The 15359-nt window shown below is 38.3% G+C and overlaps 1 protein-coding gene and 1 non-coding gene across 13 annotated transcripts in view; both read right to left on the bottom strand.

Moving 5' to 3' along the window:
• GPSM2 (G protein signaling modulator 2) overlaps positions 1–15359 on the bottom strand; it is an 82983-nt gene that overhangs the window by 16550 nt on the left and 51074 nt on the right. For all 12 annotated transcript variants that reach the window (XM_081487204.1, XM_081487207.1, XM_081487198.1 and 9 more), the window contains 8 exons: positions 9955–10176; positions 9447–9582; positions 8954–9096; positions 7938–8061; positions 7723–7838; positions 4621–4776; positions 3410–3518; positions 2467–2596 (listed from right to left, as the gene is read on the bottom strand). In XM_081487204.1, the coding sequence (XP_081343330.1) occupies positions 2467–2596; positions 3410–3518; positions 4621–4776; positions 7723–7838; positions 7938–8061; positions 8954–9096; positions 9447–9582; positions 9955–10176 (1136 nt within the window). The remainder of the gene's footprint in view (positions 1–2466; positions 2597–3409; positions 3519–4620; positions 4777–7722; positions 7839–7937; positions 8062–8953; positions 9097–9446; positions 9583–9954; positions 10177–15359) is intronic.
• LOC145508104 (small nucleolar RNA SNORA70) lies at positions 10800–10929 on the bottom strand. Its single transcript, XR_014055364.1, has one exon. It is a non-coding gene; the product is annotated as a small nucleolar RNA SNORA70 (small nucleolar RNA).

The following is a 15359-nucleotide window of genomic DNA, read 5'->3' on the forward strand; positions in this document are numbered from 1 at the left end:
TGAATAGCCAAAGCAATCTTGAGAAAGAAGAATGGAGCTGGAGTAATCAACCTTCCTGACTTCAGACTATACCACAAAGCTACAGTCATCAAGAGAGTATGGTACTGGTACAAAGACAGAAATATAGACCAATGGAACAAGATAGAAAGCCCAGAGACACACCCACACACCTTATCTTTGACAAAGGAAGCAAGAATATACAATGAGGAAAAGATAGTCTCTTCAATAAGTGGTGCTGGGAACACTGGACAGCTACATGTAAAAGAATGAAATTATATACACTTCTAACACCATGCACAAAGATAAACTCAAAATGGTTTAAAGACCTAAATGTAAGACCAGAAACTATAAAACTCATAGAGGAAAACATAGGCAGAACACTGTAGGACATAAATCACAGCAAGATCCTCTATGACTCACCTCCTAGAATAATGGAAATAAAAGCAAAAATAAACAAGTGGGACCTAATTAAACTTAACAGCTTTTGCACAGCAAAGGAAACAACAGACAAGGTGAAAAGACAGCCCTCAGAATGGGAGAAAATAATAGCAAACGAAACAACTGACAAAGGATTAATTTCCAAATATACAAGCAGCTCATGCAACTCAGTACCAGAAAAACAAACAACCCAGTCAAAAAGTGGGCAAAAAACCTAAACAGACATTTAGATGGTTTAATTGCTAAGTCGTGTCTGACCCTTGAGACTCCATGGATTGTAGCCCAATAGGCTCCTATGTCCATGGGATTTCCCAGGCAAGAATACTGGAGTGGGTTACCATTTCCTTCTCCAGGGGATGGAACTTGGGTCTCCAGCATTGCAGGTGGATTCTTTACCATCTGAGCCACCAGGGAAGCCTTTAGCCACTAGCCACATGTGGCTTTAAAAACTTTAAATAATATTTAAAAATTCACTTCTTTTTGCACTAGCCACATTTCAAGGGCTCAACAGCCATATATGGCTAGAGGCTATTCTAGCGGACAGCACAGATACAGAACATTTTCATCTTCACAAAGTTCTATTAGCATGGATCTAGAGTGTAGGATAAGAGGGAAAAGGATAACATTAGAAACAAAGGAAGGAAGGAAGGATATGGATAGGCAGAAAATAGAAAAGGAGAGAGGAAAGAGAAAAGGTCAGCAACCAAACTCCAGGCACTACAGATGTCAAGAATGGAAACATAAGAGAGGAGAGTTATGAAGACAGTGGTCAAGTGAGGTGGAGGCAAACCAGAAAGAAGTTAATCCTGGAGGCCAAATGAATGAAGTATTTGAAGAGGCAATGATCAGCTGTAGGAAATACTGCTGAGAAATCAAAGAAGCTGACATCTAAAACTGACCATTGTATTTGGTAAACTGGAGGTCTCTGGTACCTTGAAAAGGTCTCAGTGTCATGATGGGGCCAAAGTCAGAGACCAGTGACTCTGAGTCAGAGTCCAGTGCGTTGAAGAGAGAATGGGAGGAGAATACGACAAGGAACAGTGATATTATTTTCAAGTTTTGTTATAGAGGGACACAAAGGAATAGATCTATAGCTGGAGGGATCCATGAGGACATATGATCATTTGTTAAAATATGAGAGCTATTACAACTTAACCTCCTTGAAAATTAAACACAGGAAAACCTTTTAGTCCATTATTCAATTACAAAGTACATGGTCCAGTTTACCATACTGTTCATACTTCAGTATCGTTTTTCAACTAAATATTCTTTCAAAGTCTTAATCAGGTAACTAGCCACTAATGTTTTCTTTTCCTTCTTGCTTTTCTTTGTATGGGTTATAGAAGGATATTGCAAAGATAAAAGCTAGATTTTTCACTGACTTTCAAGTTCAAAACATATCTGTGTCAGTAATTTTTTTCAGACAGAATTTTTTCAGCCTAAGCTGAATGTTTAATGGAACTCACATAAAGTTACATATAAATGGTATTCAAAACTGATTCTAATCTTGTTAATTTTATTTTTTTAATCAAAAGGGTTTTTTTTCCACTCAGAAACAGAGACACTATAGCATATTTTTTCCTGTGATAACGTCAAAACCAAATCAGCATCTAAAGAAAATTTCTAGGTTTTCTGAATTAAAAAAAAAAATCCTAGGAGATTTTCCCTTAGAAATGAAATGAGGGAAAAAAACCTAAACAAAAGTTAAATATGTAAAGACATTTGAAATTTAAAGGTTACATAGTAAAATTTTTAAGTTTTGGTTTCTTCACGTTTATAAATTTTTGAACCAGCCTACAGAAAAAAAAAAAATGTATTTTTACAAACAACTATACCTTCACCATATTCATGATAAAAGCTATAAAATAGGGTATTCTATATTGATAAATTAATGGGACAGTGGTAAAGCAAAAAGGTATTAAAAGTTCCTATGTTATATATCTTTCTGGATATGGTAAACTTGAGATAAGTAATTTAAATATAAATCTTGAGGATAAAGAAATTGAGTTTTGAAGACCTAATACTTACCATGCAAACTGTTATCAATTTCAATATTTTCTGATATCATTGAATTATTTGTGCTGTAGCTCAGACCAAGAACCATTTGAAGGTCTGAGAGATTCAGTCGTGCTGTAAGCTCACCACTTCTATCTCCAACCTACAACCACAAGCATTTATTTATATATTTAGAGTAGTATTTAAAGTAAAGAATGGTGAAGATTAGTTGAAAATATTGTGAACCTAAAACTGGAAGAAAATATGAAGAAATGAAAATAGTTATTTTAGAATTATAATACTATGAATGAAATGGTTTTTTCCATTAATACTATTTTAAAGAAGAAAGAAAAGGAAAGTTTCTAAACTATGGCAGTAGGACTGATGAATAGATTCTATCAAGTCTTCTCTAAATATTAGACTGCTCTTAATCTCTGTGATCAATTAAATAGTAATGTAGGTTATTCTGTGACATGTTAACTTGGCATCACATGAATAAAATTTCCTTATAATATTGTATTTCCATACTGTAGTAACAGTATTAAATAAGCACTAGACATTATACTAAGCACTTTTATATACTTTATCTCTAATCGTTATAACAATTTGCAAAGCAGTTATTATTCCCATTTTACAGATGAAAGAAATGATGCTCAGAAAAGGTTTCCAAGCTCAAACAGCCAGCAAATGGCAGAATTGTAACAGCCGTTTTCTTCCTTTCATACCATGCTACTTTTCCACATAGAGACGGGGGACAGTGGAGATAGGTCAGTAATCCTCTCACTCCTCCATCCTACATCAAGGCCAGTGCAAACATACCTCTGATCTGTGTCTTACAATGCTTTCAGTTCCTATGCCTAGAGAGCAATATATAATTACATTTATTACTCAGCCATATAGCAGGATTCTAGAGAAATAATAGGGCTGCAGATCTGTGAATCACAATAGCACAGATAACCATTTTTTAGTTTCATACCTCTCTTGAAATTTCCAAGTGTTTTTCAGCAAAATGCATCGCTTGGTCATGATTTCCTAGAGCTGTGTATGCATTTCCTAAGCTCCAACATGCTCTTCCTTCACCAATTCTACAAAATAATTCAAAGTTAACATCCAGTTATCTGAAAGGAAGTCTGTGTGAAGAATAAAATCTATCAAGTAGTAATTAAAGGTATAAAAGAATGCTTTGAATTTATAAAGAACAAACTATCATAATAGTTTATAATAGAGATATACAGTTGGCCTGCTTCAGGTTCTGCATCTGGGGATTCAACCATGATCTGAGAAACTCTTGGATACGGAGGGCCGGTTGTACTACACCATTTTACACAAGAGACTTGAGTCTCCATGGCTTTGGTGTCAACAGGGGTCCTGAAATCTTAACCACCATAGATATCAAAGGACAACTGTGTTAGAATATCCAGTTAATACTGAACTCAGAGTCAAGTTTTAAAATGGAAAAGATCCTTTTTAAACATGTAGTGTATTATAAATAAAGTCTCAAGGAAAGGTCTTGTAATTCAACTACCCCATTTTCTATGACAGCCTTACTGGATAATCACTCACCACGAGGAAGACAGAACTCGCTACCTCTTGAATTAGCATACTTCATTTTGAATAAGTATATAGAATTCTTTACACTGAAATAAAAATCTATCCTATTTAAAGCAAATGTCAGAAACTAAAGTTGTGCACAAATATTGTTTTTTCATACAGTTTTTTTTAAAAAAAATTAGCCATCAACATTTAAAAATCAGAATATTTTATATAAAACTCAGAATGCCTCCCTTCTCTTGAAAAAAGAGGCGGCTTTGGATCCTCATTCCTGGGCTGTGACACTTAGCTGGAGTGAAATAGCAGCTGTCCCCTTAACATTAGGATTAATATCTAATTTCACCACAATTTTCACACCAATCTAGTCAGGAGGACCTCTGTAGGCAAGTGAGTTTGAGACCTATTTACTATCTTGGTTCAAGGTTATATGGAGCCAGTCAAATCCTCTGATATGTGCTAGCCCTTCAAAACATAGGTTAGCATACACAGAATGCTACTGAAACAGAGAAGATACCTTATAAAGGAATTAAAAAGAAAACAAAGCAAACCAAAAAAGAAACTTAAAGGAAAAATTCTAGGGATTCAACAATATATCTATATTTTATCATAACAACAATAAAAAGGTGTAGAACTTACCTATCATTAAGCTCTTGAGCAATTGTTAAGTGCTTCAGATGATAATCAATGGCCTTTTCATAGTCTTGAAGTAAAGTATATGTGTTTCCAAGACTGTAGCAAGACTGTGCTTCTATAGCTCTGTCTTTAAGCTGGCGAGCCAATAGTAGAGTCTTTCTGAAAAAAAGAAATTAATTCTTACATAAAGATCATTTTTATTATTGGCTACAGTAAACATAAAACTCACTTTTCCTCCTGCCTTTAAAGTAAATCTACTTTAGGGCCTAATATCCCATACTTTTTCCACTACTTCTAGGTAAAATGAAAAGACGTCCTTGAAACACAAAAAAACAAATTCAGACTTTTAGAATAAATATGAGTCCTATTAATTCCCAAGATAAAAGAAGAATTGATGCATGAGATCAAGTGCCTCTAAAGATTAACAGTATTTTTAACATTTAAAAAACCTTTCCCTGTTGCCGAAGAATTGATGCTTTTGAACTGTGGTGTTGGAGAAGACTCTTGAGAGTCCCTTGGACTGCAAGGAGCTCCAACCAGTCCATCCTAAAGGAGATAAGTCCCGAATATTCATTGGGAGGACTGGTGTTGAAGCTGAAACTCCAATACTTTGGCCACCTGATGCGAAGAGCTGACTCAACTGAAAAGACCCTGATGCTGGGAAAGACTGAAGGCAGGAGGAGAAGGGGACAACAGAGGATGAGATGGTTGGATGGCATCTCCGACTTAATGGACACAAGTTTGAGTAAACTCCGAGAGTTGGTGATGGACAGGGAGGCCTGGTGTGCTGCAGTCCATGGGGTCACAAAGAGTCAGACACAACTGAGCAACTGAACTGAACTTCCCTGTTGCAGTGCAATAACATTAAGTCAGTTTGTCTACATACATCATACTGTTGCCTTTACATTTTGTCAAAACTGAAAATACTTAAATTGCTTTGTATAGGCCATAAATCACCAATTCATGAAAAATATTAAATGCCACATTTAAATATTAACCAAACTCTACCTTGTGGAATCACCAATGAGAAGCCAGTGTAGTAGTTAAGAGCATGGGCTCTAGAGCCAGGCTGACTGGGTTCAAATCCCAGCTTTGTGAGTTAGTACCTCTGTAACTGGGACAAGTCACTCACCCTCTCTATGCACTAGTTTCCTCATATGTAAAAAATAGGTTTTGTTAAGATTAAATGAATTAGTATATATAATGTGCTTAGCACAGCATCTTGCTCCCAGTAGAAGCTAATAAATATTAGTGTTTGTTGTTATTATCATCAGTGCTTCAATCTACAGATGCTTTTGGATCCAGTAATATAAATGACTCTTTCCTATAATTTCTGCCAAACAGTATAAATATTTCATACCATTATAACTCTATGAAAAATAAATGATAATGTGATAGTTTTATTAAGCAAACAAACCTGAAATTATATATTTAATGATGATACTTTCAAATTTGTCACCCAGTGAGGCTACACACTCTAACATTGCCTGTCCTTGCAAACATTTTTGGAAGATTTTTGGAATTGTCTTCTGACCCTGTGGCACAATCCTTTCTGGCATACTGTTATCCTTTGCTGCTGCTAAGTCGCTTCAGTTGTGTCTGACTCTGTGCGACCCCATGGACTGCAGCCCACCAGGCTCCTCCATCCATGGGATTTTCCAGGCAAGAGCACTGGAGTGGGGTGCCATTGCCCTCTCCGGTTATCCTTTGAGAATACAGTTAATTTGAAAATGGTTGGAAGTCTTTCTATAACTGGCCTCTGTTACTAAAGTAGGTTTACCAACTATTGTTTCTATCCTTTCTATTATAGACCTATAATGTTAAGATAGTTTTCCAGTATGGCTCTGAAAACAGTTCCAAAGAAGAGTTCCAAAAATATTTTTAACCAATATTTTTGTAATATGTATAAAGTTCTGAGTTCTTCTTGCTTGTGGGTGTGTGGGGCAGGAGTAAGTTTCATTACTTTATACTCACGCTTCTTTAGTCAAACAGCCACCATCTCTACTTTATTACAGAACTTTTCAGTATTTAATACAAATACATCATTTGTTAAGACTTTTCTACGTCTTTTGGATTTAAAATATAAGAAACTTTTATATTTAAAATCAAAATATATACTCCTTGTATAGTGATGTATTTTATTTAGAAGGTTATTTCACATCTAACTAGTCAACCAGCAAATATCAACCATTAGTTGAAGTTTAAATGGGATGACTTTCTAGTGTTTAACGTGGACCTAAAGCAATTTTGTCCTTTTTTTTTTTAGATGATAAACTTTCCAGATCTCTCTCACATTAGATTTTTTAACAAAATATAAATCAGTCACTGTGTCTTTGGTTCAGTCATATTGGCTTCTGCCTAAGGCCTGTATGGACCTTCAATTCCCACTAATTAGAGAAAACTCCAGACAATCTAGAAAGCAAAGATCAGGCAAAATGAAGCAGTCTAAACGTTGCTATCATGTATGTTTCAAGCCTACCAATAGCTTAAAAAGACCCTGTCTCAGAAGAAGCTGGGAGTGCTACTCAAGTTAAGTGAACAGGGCCTCAGCTTATAGAGAGGACCAAAGATAGGCAGAGAGGGTGGGAGAACTACTCGATAAGATGGTAGGATGAGGTGGGGGAAATTCAGCAATTGCTGGAGGAAACTAGGGCATCTGTTGTTACCAGGCTTTCACGTGACCTCGCTGCAAACCCATAACTGGTCGGAAGGGAGCAAGTAAATATATACACCATACATGCTGAACCAGTGTAAAAGACTTTAAATGTTCAGAATGTCACTGAAAACAGTTTTAAAGATAAAACCTAATATAAAAATATAAAGGGGCTATGCTGCTGCTACTAACTGTTAACAATAGTACATATTGAGCACTGTGTGCCAAGTACTGTGCTAAATAAGTGCTTAATATATTCTTTCCTTCAGTCCTCATAACAATCCCCAAAGCAAAGTATTGATACCTTTGATTACAGATGAGAAGACTGAGACTTAGAGAGCCAAAGGTCCTGCTGCTTAAATGCACCAAAAAAGTTATAAACCCAAAGCCTACGATTTATTGGACTGCATAACTAACCATTTTATATTTATCTACAGAAATATTAGACTAACTTGTAGTATTCAGAGGCAGTTTCAAATTCACCAAGAAATATATACGCATTTCCAAGGTTGCTGTATGCTCTTCTTTCAGCTGCTTTATCTCCAAATTCTTTTGCAATAAGGAGACGCTGAAACAGAAAGTTCTAATTAGATAAAACTAAAGAAAACCTGAAAGCTGTTCAAAACACTGATGAAGAAAATGATCTGGCTCCAAAGCCTTACTGTACCTGCTCGTGAGCTATAACTGCATCCCTGAAGTTGCCAAGGAGGTAATGCGTGTTTCCAAGGTTTCCAAAGGCACGTCCTTGGGCTGCTCGGTCACCCAAAGCAGTCACTAGTGATAGGTTTTCCCTAAGTGATAACAAAGAGTTGTAAAAAATAAAAAACAAGGTTGAGGAAACCATTTATTGATTTTTATTTACAAATCGAATTATTTAATTGTTATTATTATTTTTTTTATGGGTGAGAGTAGTCTGAATTGGGTTATGAGGCCCCCATGCGGGGTACCTCACCTCAGCCATTGAACTCACTTTGCTGGCCGTGAGTCTGTTCCAAGCTCCGGCTAAGGAGGCATCCACCAGGCCCCTCCGCAAGGGCGGGGTCCATAGCATCTCCTGCCCAGTCTGCCCTCACGCGGAGCCCCGTTCCCTGGAACTCACCTCCCCGAAGCTCAGGGAAGGCCCTGCTAGGGCCGCTCTATGGCCCTAGTCTCAGACCTTCCCAAGGGACATGGGATAGAGTGACTAAGCGCACTCAGCTCATAGCCCCACTGATGAGCTTCCCTACAAATCGAATTCTTTATAGGAAAAAAAATGTAAATAAGCTTACAGCCATAATGTGCCATGTTTTAAAGATATGTCTATGCTGGAAGGTGGTTACAGGAAATAACTGGGAACATTTTACTCAACCATTCAGGTAGGTTTCTTCTCAGAGTCCAGGACAGAGTAATCTTAGAACCTGTACAGCTAAGAAGTTCTATGAAAGTCTGTTGATAAAAGACTCCGAATAACTTAAGACTCACTACTGATATTTCTTCTTTGTGCCACTAAGTGGCACTGGTCTGCAGTTTAAATGAAAGTTTTCCTGGGGAGGGAGGAGATTACTACTAATAGAACACTATAACATTCTAGCAGCAACTTGATGGTTTATTTTACTTACTAGTCTATGATTTTAAAATGTTTGCCAAACTTAAAAACTTACTACTGTCTGAGGTGGACCACATGACTGCATCAGGGCTACTCACTCATAATAATCCACGGCTGCCTGCAGAGCATTTCTTACTTCTTCTGGAAATTCTCCTACATCCTGAGGACCAGGGCAGCCAAAACTTTTCCCTTTGGCATGATACACATTTCCAAGATTGTAAAGTGCTCTTGCTTCTCCCACCTAGATGAAGATATCAGCAGTTTACATTTTGAAATCAGAGGCCAGTATTACAATGCTTATCACAGATACTTATTTGTAACATCCTTGATATTATGGTCAAGAGAAAACAATGTTTACATCAGCCATCCATACAGAACCACAAAACATATGACCATGTATGAAAGAAGGACCCTCTTACTATTCCTTTTTCTTATCTATTAAAATTTTTTCTTTGTTTCTCTTCTCTCATTTTTCTGTACTTTCTTTTTGGTACTAACTTTTAGATAAACTACAGAATAATTAAATAGGATTAAAACACAAAGCAATTTCAATGAAAACATTTGGCCTACCATCTAATGTTTCCACCTTACCTTGTCATTAAGCTCTCTGGAAATATCCAAGTGTCGCTGACAACAAACTATAGCTTCATCAAAATTCCCAAGAACTTTTAAAGTATTTCCCAGATTACCACTAGCTTTAGCTTCCCCCAACTGGTCTCCAATAGTCCTGAGGTTTAAAGAAAAGAAAACGGTGTGTTAAAATATAAAGCAGCCAGAATACAGTTTTCCCTAGAGAACAGTTGACATGCTTAAGGTAAGAAAGACTCATTATTCTTGAAACCTACTTTAAATAAAGATTTTAAACTTACATTTCTGTATTTCAATATAATTTTCATTCACTTAATTAAACTCTAACATCATTTCAACACTATTCATTTACTTAATTAAACTGTGTTCAGCCTAAAAATTAGTTTTAAAATGCAATGCTAATGAATTAAAACTCATTAAATGTATTATTAGTTTTTTTAATTGAATGAAAATGTTTTTTAAAGTGACAGTTAATTTAGGGAGAAAGTATGAAAAAGCTTAAATTAATTACCTTGCAAGAGTTAAATCATGATGATGGTATTCTAGTGCTTTGGCATAATCATGCAAATAGAAATAAGCATTGCCCAGCTGGCTATAAATAGCACTAAGAGTTTTTAAGTCTTCAGTTCCAACTTGAACTGCAGCTTCAAAGAAGGACACACCAGCACGGCAGTCTCCAGATTTACACAGACGCTCCCCTTCCAAGGCCAGTTCGAGGCAAGAGGCTTCCATTCTATAAAATTATATAGGACAGACATTTACAACATTACATTACAACTGCATCACAATGTCCTTAACTTCCAGCAATATAATTTCAATGTGGACTGTGGCAATTCTTGCTTACGACAGCTGCCTCTACAACTGAACTATATACACACTATTGATAAAACAGTAAACTTTGCCTATTCAAATGTCTCTCAACCACAAAGATGTTTTTTTGACAGGAAGTAGGATTTACTGGTGGGCGTGAGTGAGGAGGGGACAGCACCAGGGCTCTCATGGGTGCAGGGCCCGCCATTTGTTCAGAGAGCTATGATTAGGGGTGCACTTGACCTCACAGCCATCTGGGAAAAGCCACTTTCTTGCCCCTATGTTTTCAAATTCATCTACATTAAACTTAGTAAATCCCCACTTCTTGGAGATGTGGATCTTCTGGTGGCCAGAGAACTTGAATTTGGCCCTGCAGAGAGCCTCAATCACATGCTCCTCGTTCTGTAGCTTGGTGTAGATGGACATTATGACTTAGCCAACATGGACCGTGGCCATTGTGCCCTGGGGCTTTCCAAAGGCACTCCGCATACCTGTCTGGAGCCAAGACTGGGGACAGCCTGCCAGTCATGAGTGTCCACTGGAAAGGGGTGTCTCCAAGGTCCCTTAGGACAACCTGGAGAGCAACAGGCTGCATACACTACCAAGGAGGGTGCTGATGCAGCCACTGCACACTAGGCCCCCATGGGGAAAAGAATACAAGAGGTCTTTTTTATAGGATAGCTAAACATCTCTATATGGAGCTGATGAAATAAATTCACATTTTATGGCAAGAGGAAGAAGACTTAAATAAAATTTTTCTTCTGCTCATTTGGCCTGCTTCCTCCCCTTTTGTGTGTGTTGCACATCTGCATTAACCAGACCTCCTCAGGAGATAACATTCCTTCTCAATCTCATCAGGGGTCACAATGACCCCTTAGGAAGGTCTTGTAAGGGGCCACGGTGATCCATGACTCATTCTTGCTTTGTACAGGTAGATGTGGATTGTGAAAAATGTCAGTAATATGTCATCTAATGTACAGTGCTTGGACCTCAAAGGGGCAGAACAATTCTCTGAGTTTTCTGAGGTGTTCCCAGGTTATAATCCTCAATTTGGCTTGAATAAAATATTTCATTTCTTTCATAGATCCATTGATTACTTTTTTTTGTCAACAGAGCTCATTCTAATTGGCTTACCCAGAGCAACCTCTTTTACCAATGAGAGAATCTAAAATAGTGTTTCCTAAACTGTTCTGAGTTATGGCAGACTAACAGACTTTCTGGGAGCCTGGGGAGAAAAGGAATGCCTGTGGGAGGAGAAATCCTTTAAGTAATACTCTTCTCTATCCAGGTATGCAGGTGATCTATTCAACCCCTCCAACAACATATCTCTACATCATACTCAGGTGAACTCTCATACACGTGCTGGCATGTGCGCGCACGTGCACACGCACACACACACACTCCTTCCTTGTCTTACCACCACACACACACACACACACTTCTTCCTTGTCTTAACCACCACAGGATCACCTATACTGTAGAAAAATAGGTGAGCAAAATATCTTGAGGGACGAGGTACATTTCCATGAAAGAAGTGTTAAGAAACCTTATGTTAGAAAGCAATGATTTAAAGATTTGCAGAAATTCTAATTCTCAAAGTCTGTCACTAATTTTAAAAGCCAGAAGAATTAAGTTACTATAAATATATCTAAGAGAAAAAATACCAATACTTCCAATTCTAATCCTACACTTTAGTAGGTGCTCTTCACCAAAGTTGCCATGGTGGTTCTTCAACATTTTCATGATTTCTGCCATGTCTATGTACCACACAATCATTCACTTAAATGTATTTCTGTATTTGGCAAATTCCTTTCAATTGGCACGTGCCATTAACTGGCTTCCCTGGTGGCTCGGACGGTAAAGAATCCGCCTGCAACACGGGAGACCTGGGTTCAGTCCCTGCGTTGGGAAGATCCCCTGGAGGAGGGCATGGCAACCCACTCCAGTATTCTTGCCTGAAGAATCCCCATGGACAGAGGGGCCTGGTGGGTTGCAGTCCATGGGGTCGCAAAGAGTCGGATGTGACTCAGTGACTAAGCACATTAAAAAAAAAAAAAATCTAGCTTCATCCAAAGCAGTATCCATGAAATTGAGTTTGATGTGATACTCACTTTTCTAATGTACATCAAAACAAACATGTAACTATTAAGACAGGGTGCTCAGGGCTGGTGCACTGGGATGACCCTGAGGAATGGGATGGGGAGGGAGGTGGGACGGAGGTTCAGGATGGGGAACACATGTACACCCATGGCCGATTCATGTGAACGTATGGCAAAAACCACCACAATATTGGAAAGTAATTAGCCTCCAATTAAAAAAAAAAAGTGAGTAAAATAAACTTAGGTACTACCAGTGGTATAACACCACCCTTTGGAAGACTCTGATTTAGCTCATCAAGCATTTTAATTTTTAGAGCAGCACTAAATTACTTCTTACTAGAATTGTCTTTGAGCAACTCTATGGGAGTAGTGGTTCTTGATCCTGGCTGCACAATAGTAGAGCTCACATGAAGCACTTTTTAAAACTCAACTCTGGGTCCCACTCCCCTGGGCATGAGGTATGCTCTCAGAATTGTTTAAAAGCTCCCAGGTAATTCCAACGTACAAGCCAGGGTTGAGAATCACCTCTTTAACAGGAAATGTGAATTAAACCACCACTCACCCTAAACTCATTGAAATATGATTACACTCTGTATTTTTTGTAGCAGGTCAATTAATACATTTCTTCAGATGCTATCTTTTAGCCTATAAAACTTCAAGGATCCTTAGAGTCATAAATTAAAATGGGGTTGTAAAAGTGGAAAATAAATCAGATAAAGCTAGATGAAAAATCTAGACTAACAGAGCCAATTACAAAGGTTCAAAGTAGAATTCTCGCTCAGAGTAAGTAGATGAAAGTAGTCATCTCTGAGAGGTAGTTTTTAAGTTTTATATCCAGATGTCTTTTTTTTTTAATAATTTAGCCAAAGGCTAAACTGCTTGTTCACAGTTAGACTAGTGACTTCACCCTCACTTTATAAATCAAGGTAAATAATGCAAGTTAACCTCTTTTTAACATTTTGTGTTAACAGTAGACTGGGGGTGGGGGAGGGAGAGCTAAAGCACATAGAAAAATAAATTAGTTTACTGGAAATCTTAAATTGCTGCTTTATATTTCTTTATCACTTCAGTTCAGTTCAGTCGCTCAGTCGTGTCCGACTCTTTGCGACCCCATGAATTGCAGCAAGCCAGGCCTCTCTGTCCATCACCAACTCCCGGAGTCCACCCAAACCCATGTCCATCGAGTCGGTGATGCCATCCAACCATCTCATCCTCTGTCGTCCCCTTCTCCTCCCGCCCCGAATCCTACCCAGCATTAGGGTCTTTTCCAATGAGTCAACCCTTCGCATGAGGTGGCCAAAGTATTGGAGTTTCAGCTTCAACATCAGACCTTCCAATGAACACCCAGGATTGATCTCTTTTAGGATGGATTGATTGGATCTCCTTGCAGTCCAAGGGACTCTCAAGAGTCTTCGCCAACACCACAGTTCAAAAGCATCAATTCTGCGGCGCTCAGCTTTCTTCACCGTCCAACTCTCACATCCATACATGACCACTGGGAAAACCATAGCCTTGACTAGAAGGACTTTTGTTGGCAAAGTAATGTCTCTGCTTTTAAATATGCTATCTAGGTTGGCCATAACCTTCCTTCCAAGGAGTAAGCGTCTTTTAATTTCATGGCTGCAGTCACCATCAGCAGTGATTCTGGAGCCCAAAAAAATAAAGTCTGACACTGTTTCCACTGTTTCCCCATCTATTTCCCATGAAGTGATGGGACCAGATGCCATGATCTTAGTTTTCTGAACGTTGAGCTTTAAGCCAACTTTTTCACTCTCCTTCTTCACCTTCATCAAGAGGCTCTTTAGTTCTTCTTCACTTTCTGCCATAAGGGTGGTGTCATCCACATATCTGAGGTTATTCATATTTCTCCCAGCAATCTTGATTCCAGCTTGTGTTTCTTCCAGCCCAACGTTTCTCATGATGTACTCTGCATATAAGTTAAATAAGCAGGGTGACAATATACAGCCTTGACGTACTCCTTTTCCTATTTGGAACCAGTCTGTTGTTCCATGTCCAGTTCGAACTCTTGCTTCCTGACCTGCATACAGGTTTCTCAAGAGACAGGTCAGATGGTCTGGTATTCCCATCTCTTTCAGAATTTTCCACAGTTTATTGTGATCCACACAGTCAAAGGCTTTGGCATAGTCAATAAAGCAGAAATAGATGTTTTTCTGGAACTCTCTTGCTTTTTCAATGATCCAGCGGATATTGGCAATTTGATCTCTGGTTCCTCTGCCTTTTCTAAAACCAGCTTGAACATCTGGAAGTTCACGGTTCATGTATTGCTGAAGCCTGGCTTGGAGAATTTTGAGCATTACTTTACTAGCATGTGAGATGAGTGCAATTGTGTGGTAGTTTGAGCATTCTTTGGCATTGCCTTTCTTTGGGATTGGAATGAAAACTGACCTCTTCCAGTCCTGTGGCCACTGCTGAGTTTTCCAGATTTGCTGGCATATCGAGTGCAGCACTTTCACAGCATCACCTTTGAGGATTTGAAATAGCTCAACTGGAATTCCATCACCTCCACTACCTTTGTTCGTAGTGATGCTTTCTAAGGCCCACTTGACTTCACATTCCAGGATGTCTGGCTCTAGGTGAATGATCACACCATCGTGATTATCTGGGTCGTGAAGATCTTTTTTGTACAGTTCTTCTGTGTATTCTTGCCATCTCTTCTTAATATCTTCTGCTTCTGTTAGGTCCATACCATTTCTGTCCTTTATCAAGCCTATCTTTGCATGAAATGTTCCTTTGGTATCTCTAATTTTCTTGAAGAGATCTCTAGTCTTTCCCAATCTGTTGTTTTCTTCTATTTCTTTGCACTGATCGCTGAGGAAGGCTTTCTTATCTCTCCTTGCTATTCTTTAGAACTCTGCATTCAGATGGGAATATCTTTCCTTTTCTCCTTTGCTTTTCACTTCTCTTCCCAGCTATCTGTAAGGCCTCCTCAGACAGCCATTTTGCTTTTTTGCATTTCTTTTCCATGGGGATTTTCTTGATCCCTGTC

Source organism: Giraffa tippelskirchi, chromosome 5, assembly GCF_054371585.1.
Source record: "Giraffa tippelskirchi isolate mGirTip1 chromosome 5, T2T-mGirTip1v1.2.pri, whole genome shotgun sequence".
Taxonomy (NCBI): domain Eukaryota; kingdom Metazoa; phylum Chordata; class Mammalia; order Artiodactyla; family Giraffidae; genus Giraffa; species Giraffa tippelskirchi.